The 23141-nt window shown below is 35.3% G+C and overlaps 5 protein-coding genes and 1 long non-coding RNA gene across 6 annotated transcripts; 3 read left to right on the forward strand and 3 right to left on the reverse strand.

The window, feature by feature from the left end:
• Window positions 1-2097: 2097 nt before the first annotated feature.
• LOC135792125 (uncharacterized) lies at window positions 2098-3332 on the reverse strand. The gene is made up of 2 exons (XR_010548197.1): window positions 2593-3332; window positions 2098-2538 (listed from the first exon to the last, which is right to left on the reverse strand). It is a non-coding gene; the product is annotated as an uncharacterized lncRNA (long non-coding RNA).
• Window positions 3333-3659: 327 nt separating this feature from the next.
• On the forward strand, window positions 3660-6448 carry LOC135792121 (GRB2-associated-binding protein 3-like). Its single transcript, XM_065302741.1, is given in 8 exon segments — window positions 3660-3848; window positions 4006-4206; window positions 4209-4689; window positions 4746-4930; window positions 4988-5266; window positions 5323-5463; window positions 5515-5643; window positions 5699-6448. Coding segments are annotated over 8 exon segments (1749 nt in total). The 5' UTR covers window positions 3660-3773; the 3' UTR covers window positions 5957-6448.
• A 170-nt stretch (window positions 6449-6618) lies between these two features.
• LOC135792124 (uncharacterized) lies at window positions 6619-7382 on the forward strand. The gene has a single exon (XM_065302745.1). It carries the CDS (start codon window positions 6712-6714, stop codon window positions 7261-7263), a length of 552 nt encoding a protein of 183 aa, XP_065158817.1. The 5' UTR covers window positions 6619-6711; the 3' UTR covers window positions 7264-7382.
• Window positions 7383-7475: 93 nt separating this feature from the next.
• On the forward strand, window positions 7476-9045 carry LOC135792123 (sarcoplasmic reticulum histidine-rich calcium-binding protein-like). The gene is made up of 2 exons (XM_065302744.1): window positions 7476-8522; window positions 8580-9045. The coding sequence occupies exons 1-2, from the start codon at window positions 7779-7781 to the stop codon at window positions 8964-8966; spliced, it is 1131 nt and encodes a 376-aa protein (XP_065158816.1). The 5' UTR covers window positions 7476-7778; the 3' UTR covers window positions 8967-9045.
• LOC135792120 (uncharacterized) lies at window positions 8960-19524 on the reverse strand. Its single transcript, XM_065302740.1, has 4 exons — window positions 19391-19524; window positions 14728-14845; window positions 13216-13340; window positions 8960-11340 (listed from the first exon to the last, which is right to left on the reverse strand). The coding sequence occupies exons 3-4, from the start codon at window positions 13329-13331 to the stop codon at window positions 9315-9317; spliced, it is 2142 nt and encodes a 713-aa protein (XP_065158812.1). The 5' UTR covers window positions 13332-13340; window positions 14728-14845; window positions 19391-19524; the 3' UTR covers window positions 8960-9314.
• Window positions 11439-13209, reverse strand: LOC135792122 (uncharacterized). Its single transcript, XM_065302743.1, has one exon. It carries the CDS (start codon window positions 13161-13163, stop codon window positions 11649-11651), a length of 1515 nt encoding a protein of 504 aa, XP_065158815.1. The 5' UTR covers window positions 13164-13209; the 3' UTR covers window positions 11439-11648.
• Window positions 19525-23141: the final 3617 nt, after the last annotated feature.

The raw sequence follows: 23141 nt of genomic DNA on the forward strand, positions 1-23141 counted from the left end.
CCCCGTGGCCCGGGGGCCCCGTATAATTGATACGGCAAATACGGCGGTAGCTACGCCCCTGGTTTATACGCAAACGTAATAATAAACACGTAGTTGAGAAGACGAAACTAAAATTCTCAATATAGAAATAGCACATATATACGGAATCTACTTTTACTTTCAATATTTCTCGGTTTAACAAAAGAATATATTGACTTTGGGATGTAATATGATTGACAAAAACAGGAATTTAATTTACCATTACAAATAAATAATTTATTGTCTTCGTAAAAGTTTACTGTTTACCTTAGGTAATTAAGTAATTGCTGTTCACAATATCGCGCTGCACTGCGTCATGTTTTTTTGAGTATTTTTGGTAACGAATATCATTTAAACTAAAAACGTGAGCGACCAACGGATTGAAGATTATGAAACTTTGGAAAATTCTCTATCTGATAAAGCATAAAATAATTAAGTATCCTGGGCTAAAACGTCCAAAAATAATTTATATTTTATCAATACGACTCACTTCTACCGCTACCCTTGTACGGTGCCCTGAACACGAGTCACTTCTACTACTACGTTCTTACGATGCCCTGATCACGAGTCACTTCTACAGCTACCTTCGTATAGTGCCCTGAACACGAGTCACTTCTACCGCTACCTTCGTACGGTGCCCTAAACACGAGTCACTTCTACCGATACCTTCGTACGGTGCCCTGAACACGAGTCACTTCAACCGCTACCTTCGTGTTCCAAAAACAATATAATAACATTTAAAGAGAAAATGCAAAATTCAAGTTGGGAAACACAGTCCAAGTAAAATCAAAGGAAATTATTATATAGGGTGATGTAAAGAGAAAACGATAAAAAATCCTAAGTTTAAGTGGAATTTTGACAAATTAAGCATGGAAAATTAGTATACAGGGTGTTACAAAAAACACTAAGGGAAATTATAATACATTAATATAAATAATAAATTGTAAGGACCTTAATTAGGCACATTGTAGAAATGATGAAATACGCGAATCATACAAAAAAGAGTATCCGACGGCCGACGGAACATCACTCACGGTTTATCTCTGCGCATTAACAATTCGCATTTGAACGCCGCACATCACTCGCGCACAATGGAAGGAGCATTTAGAAATATTATGTAATGACGCGAAAAATATTAAGAAACTCAAATTATTGTGAAGAAAATGTGCGTGCAGATCACTCGACGACAAATATGAGACCGACGTACCACGCAAGCCAACCGCGAGACGAACCGCGTGGCGATCGCACAAAAATTGCACGAGATAAGAAAACGTGTTTGTTTGTAAACACTGATACATTCACTGATACTCGAAAATCATTGAAATATAGCAAATTGTATAATACACAAAAAAGTGTTGTATCGCGTTTATTTATACGAAAAGTATTAATCAGAATTAATAACTTACGAGAACAGCATCGTTTTCCAGAAATGACTAACAGAATAAGTCCAATGGTCCGCACTGAAACAGACAATGAGACAATTAATTGTGAGACAAGGCATACGCAAGTGAAAATAGATTTGCATTTGATTGATAAAACATAATACTCAAATTTTCTTTATACCCGATTGCATTCAGGTACTGAAAAAAACGTGGCGTATCAGAGAACGAAGCAATAACAATACGGACACAATGTATTGTATAAACACAAGATGAAATCCACAACACCGATAAAAATGTATACTAGGTACATGCATTCAAACAAAAATTAATAAAATTTAAAATCGCACCATAACTGCAATATTTTCAAGCACACTGTTTAAGAAGTTAAGAAAATTACCATACCTTCGAATTGATAATAGACATCCGGGACACGTTAATCGTTAATAATAAACCAGAACACCCGACACTTATATTACGACCAAACCACAGATTATTCATTCTACTGGACACGATTAAGCACCTTTCTACTAAATTACTGATCGGAAATAACATATAGAGCAGCCCACAGAGCAGAATTTGCAGCGAGAGAATCGCGTGGAACCCGATAAAAAGTTGTTTTTATCCGGCATTGATAAATACGCCGCGCAAAATACGAATACAACTCTTGCACGTTGAAAGAACAATATAAACAAACCGATTTTGTTGGGGCCATTACGGTATAAACGATTGTATTTCTAATATACAAAATACTAAATACAAAATATTATCTCGTTATTGCTTAGTTTGTTAATTACTATAATTATGAAACCTTATGCAATGAAAAATCCAAAATGAAATACACTCTATGACGTCATGTTTAATTAATTTTTACAACTAACATATGGTTTAACTGCATGTAGAGTGTTGCCCGGACAAATATCGATTAATCCCATGAAGTCGTACATATTAACCGAAACCATCCAGAATCGTTTCATCAAGACGCATTTAGTGCAGTGATGTTTACTTTTCAATACAGTTGATGCAGTGGGCATCGCGGACACCACAGAAACCAGTGGCTTGCTTACTGCCCGCGGACCTTTGAGTCCAAGCGAAACATTCATCTTTGATTCCGTATGTTTAACACCAGGCATGCTGAAAGCTATTATATTCTCAAGTTTACTAAGTAATACGTCATTATAAAAAAAGGACTTACATAAGAGTCCAGAAGTTCTAAAATATTATTTCGTGAATAAACTCAATTGGTGACAATTGTAGAAAGATTGACACTGTTCACGAAACCCTCCAAAGCCGCCTTAGAAACGTATTCATTTATTATTGCCATTGTTTTCGTTTGACACCAGCATATTTGAAATATGTCGGCAATCATGTCAAAATTTGAGTAGTACATCGCTAAGTTATGTTCATTTTGTTACTATCAATCCCTTCGGCACTGAGCTGGTACTTGTTATACATCACACTAAGAAAATCCTACAAGAACGAGTCACCGGAGTTTGCAAATCGTTTAGCTACACTATGTCATGCTACCATTATGGCGACATTTGGAAGTTCACAGTGTTTCATCAATGGTTGGGCATTTCGGAATTGTGAAGAACCAAGAACAAATTCACAACTTGCCATTCTCTTACTCAGCCTGGGATACTTCATATTTGACCTGATCTGGTGCGCATATTACCAAACGGAATCAAAATTAATGATCGCCCATCACGTATACAGTTGTTTTGCTATGGCGCGGATATTGGCAAAGGGCACATTAACCAATCAAGCTACTTGTGCTTTAGGATTGATGGAAATCACTAATCCACTGCTACAGTTAAGGTGGTTCATTAGAACGTTGGGATATAAGAACACCCTGTTTTTTACAATTGTGGAATTGAGTTTTGTATTAATCTTCATTAGCATGCGGCTAGTTTTAGGCACATTTGTAACGTTAGAAGTATTGATTGGAAATCAAGATTTTGAGTTCAAATTGTTAGCTATAGTCATTTATTTAGTGTCCTGGGGATTTATGATAAACATGTACATGTATATAAGAAGGAAATATAGCGAGCCTGCAACCGAAGTTGAAGATGAAACGGATAGAAGAAATACAATATCAACTTTTACTATGTAGTGTAAACATGAATTACGGACAAATACACCTAAGTTTTCAAACGAGGTTACTTGAATTCAAATGTGGGGAATTTTGACGCTCCAAGTTTTAAATTTTCCTTTACTGTATAGATGCCGCTCTAGTCGCATCAAGTACGCATGTGTTAGTTTATGTGACATCACAGAAGGAATCATAATCATAATTGCATTCTTCACATTAGTCATCATCATGTATTCTATCTGAAGGTATGATTTTAATTACCAAAGCTCAATTAAAGGTTCAAGATGTCAAAGAATATTCAAGAAATACACAGCGGTTGGTTAACGAAGTCGCCGCCAGCGAAACGCATATGGCGCGGGGTAAGTGAACAAATTACTTTCAAACAACAACTCAAAACAAATGTTATTCATGTTTGCAAAACAATGAGTATCCTCGAGCTACGTTGAGTCAGTCGACATTATCCAGCGATAACGAGCAGTTTTATTTGTGCTCTAACGAATTTATTTTGTTATTTAGCGCTGGAGACGACGTTGGTTTGTCTTACATGCAGGTGAATTGCCAGCTCAGTACAAGCTATCATATTTCACTGATAGAAACAACCACAAACTAAAAGGCATTATAGACTTAGACCAAGTTGAGATACTCAGCAAAGGCCTCAAGTTTGAAGACAAGAAACTTAAGTTTGACTACATATTTGACATAAAGACTCCACACGCATTACTTATTACTTGGCTGCAGAAACAGAAAATGAGATGATACAATGGGTAAATAATATCTGCAAGCTGTGCAACATGAGGGCGACAAGTGATGAAGAAGATTGTGGTATTGACCAACAGGAAAAATTGGTAGCACATTCTCTTGATTCACCACCTGTTTCCCCTGTGAGCACCAGTCCATATATACCAATCTCGGAATGTATCACTGGGAAGACACCGATTTTACCAAATCAGTCAATAGATGAGTATAACATGTCTGCCCAGCATGTGCAGAGCATTTACACCATTGGAAATCATTCCTATGAGATGTCCTCTCCAACATATTTAAATTGTGCTTCAATTTCTATCAATAATCATAAAAGGGAAGTGGAATATTGCAATTCAATGCCAATCACTAATGCATCACCACTACAAAGTCCAACAGACTCAGAAAGTGTGTTTACTGATGATGATTGGTCACATAATATCAGCCAATCTGATACTAGTAAGCATTTTTATTTATTTTTTGTATAAATCATTATTAATTTTTATATTTTTTAGGCTTCAGGAGCGTTAGACCTTCTAATAGTTCAGCTGAGGTTGATACAAATAAAAAATTAAACCATGTGGGTCCACCAAGGCCACCCAAACCACACCATATCAATACATCCCAGACTAATCAATTGAAAGGAACAAAGTCCGGAAATCATAGCAAATCTAATTCTACATGTGATGAAAACACACCAGTAAGTTACGCCTATATCACTGTATTTCCGACTAACTGACTTTTATAATCGTTACAGAATTTGTTGACTGATGAGACATATGATTTCCCGCGGTCGCACGTCGAGAACACGGACACTTTAGGAAAGCGTCACTGTTACAACAATGCGGCGCCCAGTTACATTGACGGCCATATATTTACTTACGATAATCCGTCGCCTAAACCGAGCACCAGTCAATCACAAATATTTAAATACGGTGATGAGCTCGGAGATGAGCCAGCGTCACCGTTATCGCAATCTTCTTCAACCGCACATTATTCGAACCTACCAAGCCCGCTTTTACCTTTTGACGCACAAGTAAATTGTTATTTTTTAATATAGAATATGCGTTTCTATTTGGTTATGCATTTCAGCTTATGCCACCACCTAAAGTCAACCGAGGATTGAAACCAAAGAGGAAACTATCGGATTCATTGTCTGTGGCATCCAGTACTGAGCCCAACTCTCCGAGACTTGCACCATCAGTGGATCGGAAATTAAAGCCATCGACTACGGTAAGTTTTTTGGTTGATTATTAGAATTGAAAATAATCATACAAATCACAGCTCACACTGCCTACCGGAAGAACTTTTGAATCGAGCGATGAGAACTTTAATAGGAAGTGTCGCGCTGCTCCCAGTCCAACACCTTTTGGCAGATCGATCGAAAATTTACAAAGTGACGATAACGAACAGGTAAATAATTAGTTCTCAGACTTTAGACGATGATATTCATACACATTATTATTAGGTATACCATTATTTTGGATCCTTAAACCTTCAACGAAAGAAATTGGAATACCTCGACTTAGATTTAGACAATAAAAATAGCAACAAGTTTAAGCAACGCACAAAATCGACAAACGAAGACTCCTCGGACCGATCACCCGGAGCAATTACAGTGTACAAAAAGGTAGACTTCTTCAAGACGGAAGCATTTAATATAACTCGAAACAATTTAGAGAAAGAAAGAAAACAGGTGCCTCAAGACAATGCCTCTAAGAAATGATCTATGCAATTGTAGTATTCGCCCACAAAATATTGTGCAATTATTGACCAGCATATCAAAACACGTTTTCTTCGAATATTTACTCTATATCTTATTGTTACTCACAAATGTGCTGATAGTTTGCAAACTGTATTACACGTTAAGATATTCATCCGTTAATGTCTACAACATTTATTTGATTGCATTTATTATCTACCAAATTACGTATTACACGGCTGTGGCAATAAAACGCCGAATTCTACAGCTTCTTAATTTCTTACACTTACTCTAAGTTTTCCACATTTACAATTTAGACCAAGTTCAATCATGAAAGAGTACGAATTAATTTACAAAATCAACGATTTATGCTTTAAGATTTGACTGTTGCATATTATTATGTAATGTATGTTTTAATGCTTAAATAACATATTTTAATATACATTATTAGTCGCTTTATTTTGTACTGACATGATGTATTATATTTTTTGCAATAAACAAGATGTATTTTTGTTATATATTACTGCGATTCTTTTAATGGTGACCTCTCTTTTTCCTGTTACCCATATTCAGAGGTATCTCCAACATGTTCGAACGTACGGGTTAATCGTTCGAACCCGTTTGCCCCTCCATATTTCGCAGGTTCACCGGCATAAGGGTGCTCATGCGAATTTGTTTTTATTTATGTAAACTAAACATTAACCGAGTTTGCTTTGGAAACAAGCCAATGTCATATTAATTCCTTTATCGTTTTGACATAACAAATTAATTTGAACACCATGGAAGACTTTATAGACACTGTATCTCTACGCATAAGCGCTCCTAGTGGTGTATTACCAAAGAAAAGACCAGAAGGACCAAAGTTTCAACTCACGGAGGATCAAAAAAAAGATATGAAAGAGGCGTTCGACATCTTTGATTGGGACGGAACAGGCCGTATTGATGTTAAAGAAGTTAAAGTGGCAATTCGTGCTCTAGGTTTTGAGCCACCAAAAGAAGAAATGAAGCGGATGATTGCCGAGGTAGACACGGAGGATTCCGGAAAATTGTCCTACGAAAATTTCATCACGTTGATCGCCGGCAAAATGTGCGCACCAGATTCGAAAGAAGAATTGCTGAAGGCATTCCGCCTCTTTGATGCTGAGCAGAACGGATATATAACGACCGAAACTTTGCTGAGAGTCTCAGAAGAGCTGGGAGAATATGTAACGGAAGAGGAAATTGTCGAGATGATAGATGAAGCTGACGTTGACGAAGACGGCAGAGTTACCGAGGAAGAGTTTGTAAAATTCATGCGTAAAATCACCTTTGCCTCAGTTTTAATCAACTGAATAAGTTTAAATGTTGCATTGACTTTATAAATTATACTACGTTTTTTTTAAGGTATGATCCACATGTAATCGTTATTGTTTATATGTGTTAATTAATAAATAAGTTGTAAATTCAATAAGTAACCAGCAGGTATTACATACCTGTTATTGTTTTCGCTACGGTTTGCAGTTGAGTCGAGTTGCACTAGTTTTCCGAGAGCGTTGCACGAAAGGAAGGAAGAAAAATAGAAAGGATAGTAAATCAAGCATGGATGACTTTTGCATCGCTTGTCTTCACCATAGAAAGCGCATGCAAAATGATGATTAGACTCACAGCTCAATTATCACGCTTGTTTGCGTACCGGTGCATTGAATAACCCAATTCGTTTCTTCAATTCGACCGAACGAATTGGCGCGCACTTAATCCAAATCCGACCACAAAATGGAATTAATCAACACTTCTTATATAAATCACTCGGCAGTGTTGTATTGTTTTCATTTAAAGGAAAGTGTTTACACTGTGCGGACGTGCAATTATGGAGACTGTATTCAAAGTGTTTGTTTTCGTCGCGGCGGTTTTACGAATACTAGATGCTGCACAACCTCGTCCGTCGGGTTTTATCACTGACTTATCTAAAGGAGAACCGCTGGGTCAGTACGCGAAACTATTGCAACCCCCCCTCGCCTTTGCATACAATCACGAACCGAAAACAGCGGAATCAGTTATCAAGCAGAGGAGATTGAAACCTGATCCACCTGCAGAACTTCGAAAATTGAATTCGAAACGAATATTGATACCAAAGAAGTATTTAAAAGAAACGAATCAAGAAACAATTCAACCAGAAAAAGAGAAAGAATTTTTAATTTACGTACCTGATGAACCTCTTAAGCAGGATTCACTTGCAGCTCCTATTATTGTCCCGGAATTATCTGAAGAACAGGTTGCTGAAACAAATACCGAAATTAAAAATCAGCCTAAAAGTGACCAACATGTTGAAGAGTCACATCATAAAAAACACAAACCGAAACCTGTCAACACAAAGTTTAAGGCTGGGGGTGAGAAAACCGACCACCATGAGCACCACGAAGAGTCGAAAAAGAAGGGTGATAAGGGTTACAAAGGAGAACACGTAAAACATAAAGTGGAAAAGGCACATCACGTTGAGAATGAGAAATCTGGTCATCATGAAGATAAAGGAGGTGATGAAAAGAAATTTGATAAGGGTGAAGATTACCAAGCCGCATCACACGAAGAAGATGGTGGGAAGAAAGGATCTAAGGTAAGAATTATTTGACTAAAGTAGTTAAAGAAATAAATAGAATAAATTATTACACAGTATGAAGAAGAAGGGGAAAATGACAAAGGACACGCTACGAAAGGAACACATAACGTGCGTAAAAAAGATGAGTACGTGAAGAAAATTGAATTCTTCGATGAGTATCATGAAGATTCTGATGAGGACGAAGATGGCGGTCATGAGGACGAAAAAGATTTCAAAAAGGGGCATCATGCACACAAAGAGCATGACGATTCAGCATACAAGCATGATGATTATGGCGATTATAAAAGTCATGAAGATTCACACGAGAAGAAAGTCTCAAAAGGTAAACACATTGCTGATGGCCATGGTGCTCATCACGATCACGATAATAAACATGGGAAAAAATCAAATCATGAGAGTAAAAAAATATGGAAAATTATCGTTACCGATAAAAGTAAATAATTAAAGTTCATATATTTAAATTCTTTATATAAATAATAGAAATGTATTAAATACCAGCATTTTGAATTGTGCAAGATAACATTTTGTCACATTTAAGATAATACATTTTTTACCAAATTTTAAACAAAGTTTAAGTTAAGTGATAAATTATTGTCAAACATCACAAAAGTTATAGTGTTCAATCAATTATTCAATAATTAACAAACCAATCACCATGTTTTACCCAGTGTTAACTTAAACTTGATTTAAAATCTACATATTACTCACACAATTTAAGTATCGCCCAAATGCTATTATATAAACTGGATTTTTTCTCTGTAATCTCTGAGAAATGAAAATTACATTTACTTAACTGTATCTAATCGTTTGGTTAACATTTCTGTATGTGACGTCTATTCTCTCCTGTACATTTTTGAAATACCTTGTTAAACTTTGCGCCTTGTCATGCAGGACCTGCAATCCTAGACGTAGTTTCAAGTAAATCAAATCCTTTATCAACCCGAAGATAGTTTCAGTTTTTTCAGCTATTGGATTGATTGTGGTGGTGAAGAATTCATCTGTTGTGGTAGTGTCATAAAGAGTTTCTTTAGTTGAGTCGCTGTTTGGAAGTAAAGTAGGATTAATTGTCGTGGAAGTTGAAGTTGTTGTTGGGGTAGGCACAAAACTTGGTTTCTTATCGCTTGTATCAATTTCATTATCAACGTCTTTTTCTGTTTTATCAATACGACGTGGTACTTGACGCCTTCTTCTTCTGGGCATGTGTTCCATTGAATACAATGCTTCTGCATGCGCTGGAACACTCTCAACTACAAAAACTTTCTCGTGATCTGCATTTTGTTCTTCAATTGTTCTAGGACCATGTTCAGGAACAACCGCAGGTGTCGGTGCTTCAGTACTTGCCTGAACAATTTCTTGTGGTACATTACCAACTACAAACTCGTCATCATTCATGATTGAAACAGAATCTTTGTTTGGTTCCAGTTTTTCAAATGTTTCATAAGTATCTTTATGATTGGAGTAAGTGTTCTTCTTTGGACTGCCAATAATCACTTCTTCAGCTTGATATTTTGTCAAGGGATTCAAAGCAACCGTTTCTACAGAACCCTCCATATAACGTTGATCAACATTCCTGAAACGACTGTTTGGTTGATAGCCCACATTCATACCATTATTATAGTCATTCAATCCGTATGTATTTCTTGAATTGTGTGATCTGGTGTTGTAATAATTATTCACCGGCATACCAGCAATTACTTTACCAATTGCTTCCTCCTCGGCTATGCCTCCAGAGTACTCATCTGTGTAATGATAATTACCTTCTTTATCCTTTCTATCAATTTCGTACGATCTGCGTAACGCACCGAACGGATAAAGGAAGTAACTTGCAAGACCAGCTGTTACCATCAAACCAACCAGACCAACTCCAACGGTAGGCATCACTTCTCGGCTGAGATAGTTATAAAGCTGTGTCCCAATTGGACGTTCCTTGTTCTTCGTAGACAATTTTGTAGAATTGGAAGAATCCATCTTATCTTCAGCCACTGGTTTCTTACGCCTGTTTTTATTCTTCTTCTTTTTCGGAGATGCTGTGGTTGGACGCTTGGTTTTCTTATCGGTGGTTGTAGTAGACAAGTCAAGGGTACCTTCTTTGGCTTCAGGTTGCAGTTCAGTACTTGCGGAGGATTTAGTGGGGACTTTGACAAAATCAGTTTTCTTTGTGCTTGTAGAAACAGACAAAGTAGATGCTTCCAACTTAGGTGTGGTTTTGGATGGTTTGGCGGTTGTAGCAGTATTGGTAACCTTCTTAACAGATTGCGTCGTTTTCGTGTTATTGACAAAGGACGCTTTAACTTTGGTGAGTTTCGTAGTCTTTTCAGGCTTCTCTGTAGTAAGAGCAGTTGTTGCAATATTTGCTTTCAAAGTTGTTGACACTAATGTGGTCGGTTTTTTCGTTGTGGACAAAGCTGCCGGTATTGGTGTCGTCGACTTCCTTTTGAATATCGGCTTGATGACTTTATCGTCATTGCTTGCAGTTGCATTCTTTGCTTGGACTGCGGTTTTTTTCGTTGGTTTATTAGTAGAAGACTGACCGCTTAGTAAGATCCATGTGGAAAGTCCACTGTCAGTTGTGGGTTTGTCAATTTTGTAAAAGTTCATCTTTTTATTCGCTTCATCCAATAACAACGCTTCATCATCAACAGGTTCCGCAATACCTGCGTGTCCAAACTCAATAATTTCAGCATGATCACGCCGTGTTTGTTCCCGAAACTTTGGAGGTGTCCTTGTATCAAATGTAATATGCGATGTGGCGTTCAGTTGCATTAATTGATCGGCTAATTGTTTCATCGTTTCGCTGATAGGAGATACATTTGTTCTAAAACAATCGAAAACAAAAATAATTACATAGCCCACAGGTTAATCATCAGATTACAAAGGATATGGGATAATTGAGGCCATACTAGGAAATAAGAATAATTTGTTTCTCTCATTATTATTTTTCTTTACACGTACAATAAATAATATATACACAAATGTTTCTGAAATAAAATAAATTAAATAATTTACATAATAAATAACAATTATCAACTAAATAACAGTTGTTGCCATTTACTTATATGCAAGCTCAACGTTTTCTTTTCCATTTATCAATAATTTCAAATTTATTATGGCCGTATTTGATACCTATCTAAATTTAGCTTTATATTCTTCTAAACTTCGTTTATGTTTTATACGCAGTGGACGGTGTCCTTTGTAAGGATGATGACCACCTGATAATTTAGTAGTGTCTAAAATATTCGTCCACGTTTTAGTTTGGTGATTCCAAAACCATCCATCTGGATGCACAACCGGTTTGTGGACATGTTTATAATGATAATGTGTTTTTTCCTTATTATCGGACTTGGCGACGAAGAAAAGCGCAGGGAACCACCACGGGAAAATCGCGAAAAAGGTAGCTATCAATGTTTTGACAAAAACAATTACAGGTATAGCAACTAAAACAGGCCAGAGGTATGTAAACACAGTCCGAACAATATTCCAAAGCCCACCGAATATACCCATTAAACCTTTCAAATCCGGAATTGACAAATTAGGCAACATAGGAAATTCAGGGAGTTGGGGTACACCTAATGGAGGAAAGCCACCCGCTCCAGCTGGACCAGCAGGCCCGGCTGCTGGAGCAGCGGCAGGAGCAGCAGCAGCTGCTGCCGGAGCGGCAGGTTCAGCTAAAGGAGCAGACGCAGCAGGTGCCACTGCTTCAGTTTCCGGCCGACGTGTATCCGTAGCTGGGTGATAATGGGAATTAAGTACTACATTCAAATCAGGACAACCGGCTTGTTTTGATTGAGGTGCAAACACATTACTAGTCAAATGATAAGAAGGACAAGGGTTACCCCCTGAATTGGCCGAATAGAACTCCCCTTGGGTTTGCGCATCTGGAATAAGATCCAAATCAACAGTACCAAGAGGAATATCGACTATATCACCTAGGTCACTAGGATCATCAGCAGGATAACCATTGGATGAGGTTTCAACCGCGCTCAATGGAACAATATTATCATTTAGATCTGATTGGGGAGTCTGAGGAGGTCTTTCAAAAGTATATTGCGGGGAATAAGAAGTCACCTCAGGCATTGGATCTGGTGCGGGAATGTGATACAAAACAAAATCAGGTTGTGGTTGCGGTTGTAGTTGCGCTTGTGGTTGTTGTTGCTTCTGTTCATTCTTCTTTGTAGAATTACTATTACGGTGCAACTGAGTGTAATTCTTGTATCTATTAAGATCGTGCTTGCTATTAATTGTGGTGAACGGCCACGTGGGTTTAATTTTTTTGATTATTGTGTTATTTGTTTTGGGTTTCAATGTGGTCGTAACAAGACGAATGCCACCGCCAACAGTACCGCGGTGGTATGTAACGGTTGCGTTTTTCAACTGCACATTCGTATTCGGACTTAATTTAACTTTCGTGGCGCTTTCCGGCTTTTTAACCGTCGGCGGCTGTTTACGGCTGCCTTTCGTATCGGACTTAACCACGCTGATTTTAATGAAATTCTCTTTGTTGGCCGGATGCGTTTCTTTCGTGCCGCGATGTGATTGTGAGCGCGCGCGATTGTCGGTAACTAACAGTTCTTCGTTTATGGTAATGTTCGCTAATCTACGTAGAGCTTGCATATAAGTTGACGTCGTTTTGTTACTCATTATCGATATGCTACGAGGATTGTTAAGAAATGCGTCTTCGTCGGATCGGTACCTGGATGTGGTCGACGTCGTCGGCGTCGTGCTACTGCTGCTCGTCGGCATCGACATGACTAATGATAGTGTCATTAAGGACACCACCAGACACCACTGCCCGGTGTAGCTTAACATTTTTTACACCTGCAACAAACAGAAACAAAAGGTTAATGTCATGGCGTACTACATTATGTCTTGTACTGTTACAGAACTCGCAATTTTATTCTTATCATGCTAAATTTTGCATCAACAAAAAGTTTAAACCGATCATTTTGAAAGGTTCTTCAACTTCTAACTGTAGATAATTATCATGCGGGTTTTTTTCTTCAGTTTTTACTAATACTGCTAATTAAATTAATTAAATAAATCAAAAATAGTAATTGTCGTTGAACATGTTTTTAGCTATCGCTTCAATGAATATGTTTGCAATGACGTACTGCTTCATAACTGTTTGTCGCATTCCGTGAATTATTTAGCTGGATTTGTTTGTTTTGAATCATAAGAACTCATAACGCTCCTCATGAATACATTTTAAGTATGAGGCTTAATTTAGCAGAAAAAATACCACAACTGTATTTGAGCTATTAGTGAAATGCCGTTTTAGTAAGTAAATAGTAAAATAGAGGTAAATATTTTAATTATTGCAAATATTATTACAGTTAACATGCAGTAATGCATAAACCTCAAATATGGAATTGCAATAAAGATATTTAATTCAAAGTGAATTGTTATTTTCCATTGTGTTGTGAGTAATTTATCTCGCAATATGTTGATGTGTGTTAATGAAGACGTTGGAATCTGTGTACCACACTGTCCGACGTCGCGGTTGTTGTCTTCGGATGTCTATTCATCCAAAGTGGAAGGTGGAGGAAACGTAATGGACATACTCGAGGAATGATACCGCTAAGTTCGTTGACTTTCCCTGACCATGGCAGTGATTTCATGGTCATTCAAAGCGCACGTACATCGACAACTTTTGGACGTGTCCAGCTTTTTGACATCTTCCACACTTGTACTTACGAGTATTTGCGACGAAATGAATTATGTAATGTTTACTTTAATGATAACACCTTAGCGTCAACTCAATCGCAAATATTTCAACATCCTTCGACTATCTATGATGCTAATTAATTCATTGACTATATTGCATAATTACCTCGAGAAGATATCTAACATAAAGTTACATGTTAGAAATTGCTAATTTTATAGGTCAACTTTTTCACTTTTTATAAAAACTTGCAATTCTACGATGAATTATTTAATTTCTCTCACATGCATGCACCGTATGAAATTAGACACAATAGCTGTGTTTAAGAAGCGTGTAACGCAAATTAGAATTACTACAGGTGAATTAATAAAGTGCGCATAAATTAAAATGTTAAAATATGTGTTAGTTTATCATAAAATATTGTACCAACAAATAAATTAATTAAATTTTTCAAAATATGGATGTTAAACATTTTTATAAAAATTGTTTGTTATAATTTAAAGAATTTGAAATATTTGAAAAATGTAAAAGTTTAAAACTTACTTTTATTAAACCACTCTGATCGAAGAAGTAAACACTGACACATCTGAAGAACTACTGTTGGATGAAACGAGTTATTGAAGACGAGACGTCGAGGGATAACGGAACCCATGGCATACGCCTGAAATGTTTTTCAACAATTAAACCGCTTGCCATTCAACCAACACAAAATAAACATTCTTGAGTATCAACGTAGGCAACACACCGTGCATTACGTACAATATTATTTGTTGTGTTGTACGACTGGTTACATATAATAGCAAAGCATACCGCATTAAAAATGTGTATAACTTTTTATCTATCAAAACTCTTGTATATAATTATTGTAAATGTATGGTAATGTAATCATTATTTATTTATATGCAATTAATCATATTGTCTATGCTGCAGACTAAACGATAGCCCTAAATTGTTTATAGGTCATTATTACGACAGATTTATCTGTGTGAGGTCTTCCTCAGCCACATCTAATAATTGAATATGTAAATACGTAACTACATATTAAATATTTTTGTATAATGAGTAGAAATGCGTTGAAAGGCTTAAATCATCTTTAATAAAATGATTATACAAATATAATTAGTTTTTCTTCCGGTGCCTGAAAACTCTAGCCATAAACTTAACACACCGCAACATATTGTCGTCTCCCAACATCTTTCAACACTCACGTATGAACGAATCAAGTAGGCAGAGATAAAAAGAAATGTGACCTAGTCCTGGTCCATTCTGACCTAGTAATCATCTAGTATCTCGATTATAAACGCGCTGGTCGAACGACGTGCGTGAATAGCCGCGACTCACATCACACAGCCTCCAACAAAGTTGTGTCAAACTTCAATTTCTATTAATTTCTATAACTAATTCCCTGTAACACGTTTTCTACTAAATATACATTGTAATTAAGATGACAACTTAAACATCATGGTTATTGACATCAATAAATCGTTCTAGATTTTTACTGATTTTTTTATATGACAATTTAATCTTAAAATATTTGAAATTTGGCGAAAGCTACAACCTATTTCCTGTCTTGATGTAATTCACCTTCACATCGTAGATGAAAGTGTTAAAAAAACTAAAATGCCTCAGTTTTGAATCATGTTGTATTATTATTGTAGGTACCTATATTTCGGAATATTAGTAATTGTGCAATTTACAATTTATGTACGACCTTTATGCACCCACGCTCTTGAATGATTTAAGTAGGTTATTCAAGTTCATGATCAGGTTCAGCTGTTGAGAATTATTCAGATTTCGATTTCTCGAATTGGGTTAATTCAAAATTGTGCAATCAAGATGTCTTATAGCTTGTACAGATTACCATCACTGAATCACGGAGTACAATTCTGCTAAATTTCTTAGAATGCATTGTAAAGTTGTGATTTCCGCAACAATTTATTCTCATGTAATTAGTTTACACATTTGTGTAGTTTTGTTGTGCTAGAAATCGCAGTTTGGTTAAGAACATTTATCTGTTCATACTCTAAACTTTGTAATGTTGTGTTCATTTAGTACAAGTGTATAAATATTTGTTTTATATCACAATTGTTTGATCGTCATTATTGTTATGTACCAACTGTTTTATGCGGATATAAAAACGATCGTAAAATGCACCGCGCGGTAAACGCAACGATGACATGCCATAATCAACAAGAAAAAACGCTGTAAAACGTCAAAGAAATTATTCAAACTATATTGAGCGTAAAAATGCGAAATGCTCTAAATGCTCAGTAAGCATTTAGTAAGTTACTATGTTTTTTCTGCTTTACCATTACATAATCAGTAATAAAATTTGAGTTTTTGAGATTTAAAACTTGAGTTTTAGTTGATTTAAGCTTTTATTTAGTGGCAGTAAAGTTGCAAAAGCATCGTAAAGAAAGCGTCGTATGAGATCTCAGATCAAATAGTACATCAAGAAGAAAGTAATGACTTACATTGCGACCGACTGCTGTTTGTGCGGTTCGATAGTAATCCTCAGCATGTGTGTGAATGTAATTTTTATAACACGTAAAACTAAAGGTTATAAATGATGGCATCAGGAAGCAATTAACCTGCTAATTACACTTTTACGTTTATTTTTCATGCATGTGCACATAAATATCTAGACCAGTAGACGTTTTTAAAGCAAAAATAATGCACCAGTAAATTAATTTTGAAAACAATATAGAGTTATTTTTGTTTTAATTTTTCGAAATAAGAATGCTAAACTTTTAACGGGTAATAATACGACCATTAACATGTTACTATATTCTACATTAATTAGAAATTTGCGCTGATTGAAATCGCATGTTTCTAAAATTATAACCCAATTAATCATAATTCATGGCCACTTCCTCTTTGCATGTTAAATTGTAATTTGTCAAAACATAATTACTTTCTTCGCAATAACAACTTTTTTGCTAATAACTTCTTCTTACATTTCTAAATTAATTTACAGCTGATAATTGTTAATAAAGTAATATTAAAACAATTTTATCTCACCAATAATAATGGCACACAACGATGAAGTCTATGATAACTCGCAAATTAAAGATACATCTGCTAAATTGGCGTGCGCAGCCTTTTTGCAACGATGCGCCGGTTAATGTAGCGACAAGTGACATTTTTCAACCTCGCTAATTAAAACTGTATGATAGCATTATGCAGGTGCCAGCTAGATGAACACCAGAAGAATAACCGATAAAAGCGTAGTTAGAGAACGTTAAAGTTACGTATGTTACCACATAAATTATCTTCACGATCATATAATTATATTTAAGCACTTATGGTGTTATGTTAGCGCTAATTTCAAATTGCAATTATTAATTTTTAATTAGGTATTTATTTGACAAATTTGCACAAATTATTTTAACTATGCATTTTGCAACATTTATTAGTTAATAGAATTATGTTGGTAAATATTTATTTAATTAAATTTAATTAATCAGTCATTAATATACAAATTTTATTGCTATTTTGATATTCAATTAATGCGTTGCAACACAGCTTTCTAAATCCGGTGTATGATATGTGAGGAACATTATTTATAACAGTAACAGATAGGAAGAATATTGAATTTTGTTTGTCAAAACAAAACGGTTTGTTTATGAGGGCAATTATTTTTATGCGTGTTATATTTTTGGCGATTAATTCAATTATCATAAAAAATGCCAGTCTCGTTCGACACGCACAATACTCTTTGTAAATACGCACATAAAAATATAAAATCAGTTATTAATCGAAAATAAAACGCTGACACAAATAATTTTTTTCCTTCAAAATCCGCGGTGAAATTGATTAAAAAGGCACAAATCAAAAATTTCCCTAGCAAGAAATCAAAGTAAAAGTAAAAATTGATGTTGATTTGCAGCGATTGCCCCAAAGACTCAGAATGCAAATCTCAACAGGCACAATATAAATAATTGCAATATAAAATCGCATCGTAATGAAAGTCTTTCACTTCTGCACATCGAATATAATCAACCAAGTGAATGCATCGCTAATCGCAGCGAAACGAAGCAAAGTATGGATTGAAATATGGATTGGTCAGTAGCTTGTAACGCTTTACTATCGCGTACCTGCGAAGATACGTGACGACGCATACTACGCATACCACGTCGCCGGCTGAAACTATGTGGGTTAATGTAATGTGCGTTTGCGTTAATTGGTCAGTTTTTAAATAAATAAAATTTGTAGCATGCCCGGCGCAAATATATGTACATATTTATCAGAAAGAAGTAGTGTTATATTTTCACGCACCCGACGATGCGTTCAACAACTCTCTCTTGTTATAAATAACTAGGCAAAATTAAAGTGGAATCTGTTTTCCATTAAAAATAAAGCTTATTTCACTTTTACAGTCAGTTGCGGATAATCTCTAATGTTTTCTACACAATGCATTCGTGCAAAATGTGTTTTTCATTATACATAAGTAATGTGGATATTTGCACTGTTATCTTTAGTTAAAATTAATGAGCAATAAAGATTTTAATTGGTAATTTACGAGATGCTGCTAACAGTGCAATGAATGCACTTCTAGGTAACTAGCATATGTTATTACATGTCAACATATTTAAGGAAATTTATGTTTATGAGGGAATTTGCAACTATAAACCTCAAAAACAATGTGATTTTGATATTGTAACGGTAGACCAACCAAAAATAGAATTAGTTATTATATAATAAACTTTTTCAAAATAAAAACAATTTTCCATTCCTTTCTATAACGAATAGAAAACTTATTTTTAAATATCTAATAAATAGAAACACCGTTAGTGTCGTTGGCACATTTTTTATGTTAAATCATTAGCAGGTGAACATCTTGACCCAATCTTTAATATTGAATATTGATGATCTATAAATAAACAAGTTCTTTACATCTGACCACTTCTTCTACATTCTTTAAAACTTAAATATCATGTATCAACTAAAAATCTAAATGATTTATACCTCATATTCTGTCATAATATATTCAATTTATAAATTCTGCCTCTATTCTGTGACACAGATGCCTACAAGATGAGTAGTTCCTACATGTCCTTTCAAACCAGCCTCAAATATTTTATTATAAACGCCTACTTTTACGACATTAATCTGTTTATGAATGTATGCTTGCCTTTTTAAAATAGATATAATGTAACCGTAAAAAAATTCTACATCTACAATGCGAGTAATGACAAAAACTTACCTCATTACGTGTGTAATTAGTGAGATGATTAAATTTGCATCCAGTGATCACATAATGGATTCCACTTATTATTAAACTTTCCACTCTGTTAACTAAAACTGTATTAAGTATTTAGTAACAAACTAACGTGAATTGTAACTCAGTTAAGCTTCGTGTAACTTTTGGTTTAAATATTTTGTCTTCTCAGGTATCCAAAAGTGTTATAATATTTGCTGAATGTGCCCCTTGACTTATCCACACCGGAAGAATGGATCCAATTGGCTTCTTGTTGAGCAATCGGCACGCACAGTTAATTAAACGTTTTTAAGTCGCGTTCTTACGCTTGAATGAGCATTCAATGCATTCTCCTCTTTACGCTTTTACAGTTCAGCTCAGCGTTGGTTAATATTAATGTTTGGATATCCTGGACTAGAAAATTCTCGGCAAATAATGACTTTTTGGTGTGCCTCCGTCTTCGAAGGTCAAGTGTGTGTAATTAATCACATTTGTTAATTTCGGTCGGATTTAATCGATAGTCGTGAATGTGCGCTCGTAAAATGAAGGCGGAACTATTCGTCTGATCTAGTTAATAGAAAGTCACTTGTTTTATTCCTTCAAGATCAATCTGTTTATATATTCACGTTTTAGACTTTTTAGCTTCGTTGCTTGCTTCTTCGCATATTACAAATAATTCATTAGACATTCAATCCTGTCGCGTTTTAATGTGCGTAACACATTCAAGCTTATCGCTCTTAGTCACAGATGTAAAACGTAAGATCTAAGATGGTAGAGATTGCGATCCTATTTTCGCACTGCACTATACTTCGCACACTGCTAATTGCAATCTATAACTTGATGGTTATTCTATTTTTACTGATGATCCACACTGTTAATGGTCTTAATTGCCTACAATTCTATTGTTCCTGAAGTTTCTTCTTTGGTTTCGATATTTCGATGTTTCGATGTTGACTTGCTCAAATTCACACTCAAATTTAACACATTCTTTTTCCGCTGTTGTTTCTAGCACGGACGGTGGTCGGATTATGATTTGAAGCACACGTTTGGTGTCTTGTCTGGCCGACGCTGCGGCGAAGAGATCCGAAAATGAATTGTTAGTGCAAACTTGTTGGGAGCTGCTCGACGGCGCGCCGCTTTGGCGGAACGCATGTACGCGAAGAACTTTCGTCGGATATCAACATTTCGGGTGGGACGTGTTTCTCTAATTACTCTGGAAGGGGATTTCCTTCACTCTTCATTCAAGTTCGTCTTCTTATCTCCGTTGACAATGATAATATGTGCGCGTTTTGTGTAACTTGAGGAAGACTTTCATTTGCATACAGGCGGTTCATGATTTAAAGAAAACACGTTTAAAAGAAAGAACTAATATTATATATCCGCATACCAAGTATTTATATGAATCATGGGATATTTTTTGTGTGTTTTTAGGTCTACTAAATAATAATAGTAAAATTATTCAAATAATATCCGCAACAATCGCTAATTTTCTTGGGTTTGAAAAAGTTTCCATTCGGGTCACGAAATGCTCGTATAATTTCACATGCTTAATTTTGTTTGTTGCTTTTACTTGCAAAATTAAATCTACGAATGGTAATCAGATAAATGGTACTTACCCAATGATGCATCTTTGGAACGTTGTGATGACAACACCAAATAAGTTCAATTGCACAATTTCGCGTTCGGCACTAAACCACAACTCGAATATTAATTTTACAATCCAAAAAACACTAAAATGTTCCCACACGTCTATCAAAATTAAAACTGAAAGTACAACATTAAGGCTATGAACATTAATTCACAATGAATTTTCACTTGGTGAAATTTTCGCTTGTTTAAGGCTAACGATTACTTCCCAAAAGTAGTATGAAATGCATATTAATATTATGAACACATCTGTGTCACTTGTCTCTTCATATCGAACAACATTTATGCAAATGTTCCTTATTGGGTAGAAAGATGTCAGTGATAAAATGTAAATTAATTTAATTTGCATTTACAAGTAGGTTCAATGATAGTCAAACAATTATTGTTGACACACAATGACTCATTGTAAAGCGCTCTTCTGAATTCTGCTCCACATTTAATATGTACAAGTGTACAAGTGCACTCAGATGTTATCTAATTATGTCAAACGTAAAATATGATTTTGTATAAAAAGTAGCAAATGTTTATGTTTATACTTGTGCTGAAAGTATAATTTTTTCACTAAAATTTTGCCATGTTAGATCAAGAACCGTTAAATATGAAAGTTGACATTGTTACATTTTATAAATAAATTTTCCAGTTAGTACATTGTATGCGAATAGTAAATTACCAACAATCCGAATTATAAATCACCGAAGATTCGATGGTCAACACTGCACAATAATATGAATTGTAATTTTCTTGTTAAAACACGTTTTACAATTGTTTTCGCGTGTTCACGCCACGCGGCCCGCGGAGATACTGCTGATATATACCTGTTATTCTCACAACGATCTTTTCTTGTTATTGACAAAACTCTTCTTATCAATTTATCGGAATTTGCAGCGCACAATGTATACAACCAATGTTTCTCTTTTCTTACAATATAAACACAAATTCAATAAAAATAAAACATTTATTAACATGATTCTGTGCCTGGTGGCAAAAGAAATCCATCATTCTTACAAATATTTAACTCCTCACTATATTTCAACTCGTTATTATCACAATAAAAATCAACTTTGCTTCTAAATATAGTATCCACACTATTATTACTAGTTATATTGGTAACAACATGCTTTGTAACATCACATTTTGGAGGCTCAGGTACCGGACACTTTCCAGTATCAACCAGAAACGAATTCCAAAACTTATAATTTTTCAACCATGCTGTCATTTCAACTGGCCCTGTAATATTGCAGGTATTCCTTGGTGGTCGTGTTAATTTGAAACAATTAGTGAATATACTGAATGGTACCATCCATTCAGGATCACAGAAGGCCAATTCAAAATACATCTTGACTCGTGGATTCTTCCAATAGTAAAAACGACAACCGTAGGCTGTTATTCTGGGTGCATCTATGTAAGGCCTGCGGCCAAGCCGTTTATTATCCTTGTAGATATAGTCCAACATTATTTTTTGGCAGTATCTAATCCAGAGGCGCTGTTCGGATGGAGATCCATTATAAGTTAGCATACTTTCTGATGATTTTGAAGGAAAGATGTTAGTTAACAGAGTGCTGGTAAGGAAAACATATATGATTACTTGTTTAATGGCCAACATTTTGTTTGTAGATAAAAACAATTTGTTTGTTGTTATAGGTTTTAAATATTTTTTATCATTTAAATATGCGGTATGCAAAACATTTAGAACGTATTATCAATTTATTCAAAGTTATTTCTAATATTGTAAAATTCTTTTACGTGTTGCTTCAAATACCAAAACTAAACATATTGATAACATTATCAACAATATTCTGTACCAGGAGGTAAAACAATTCCATTTTTCTTACATGTGACTATCTGCTGACTATACTTCAACACTTTATTATTGCAATAAAAATCAACATTCGTTCTAATCACACTGTCCTTGTAATATCCACTGGTAATATTAGTAACAATATGACTGGTAATATCGCAACTGGGAGGTCTGGGCACTGGACATTTACCGGTATCAACCGTAATTAACTTCGAAGAGAATACATCATCAATATATGTATTTAAATAAGTTTCCCCGGTCATATTACACATGTTTTTCGGTGGTTTATAAACAGTTCCACAATCAGACCAT

The sequence above is a fragment of the Atheta coriaria genome, unplaced genomic scaffold (assembly GCF_025399875.1).
Source record: "Atheta coriaria isolate IRGN ID8LTWV9N9 unplaced genomic scaffold, Caltech_Dcor_3.1 hic_scaffold_5_pilon, whole genome shotgun sequence".
NCBI lineage: Eukaryota > Metazoa > Arthropoda > Insecta > Coleoptera > Staphylinidae > Dalotia > Dalotia coriaria.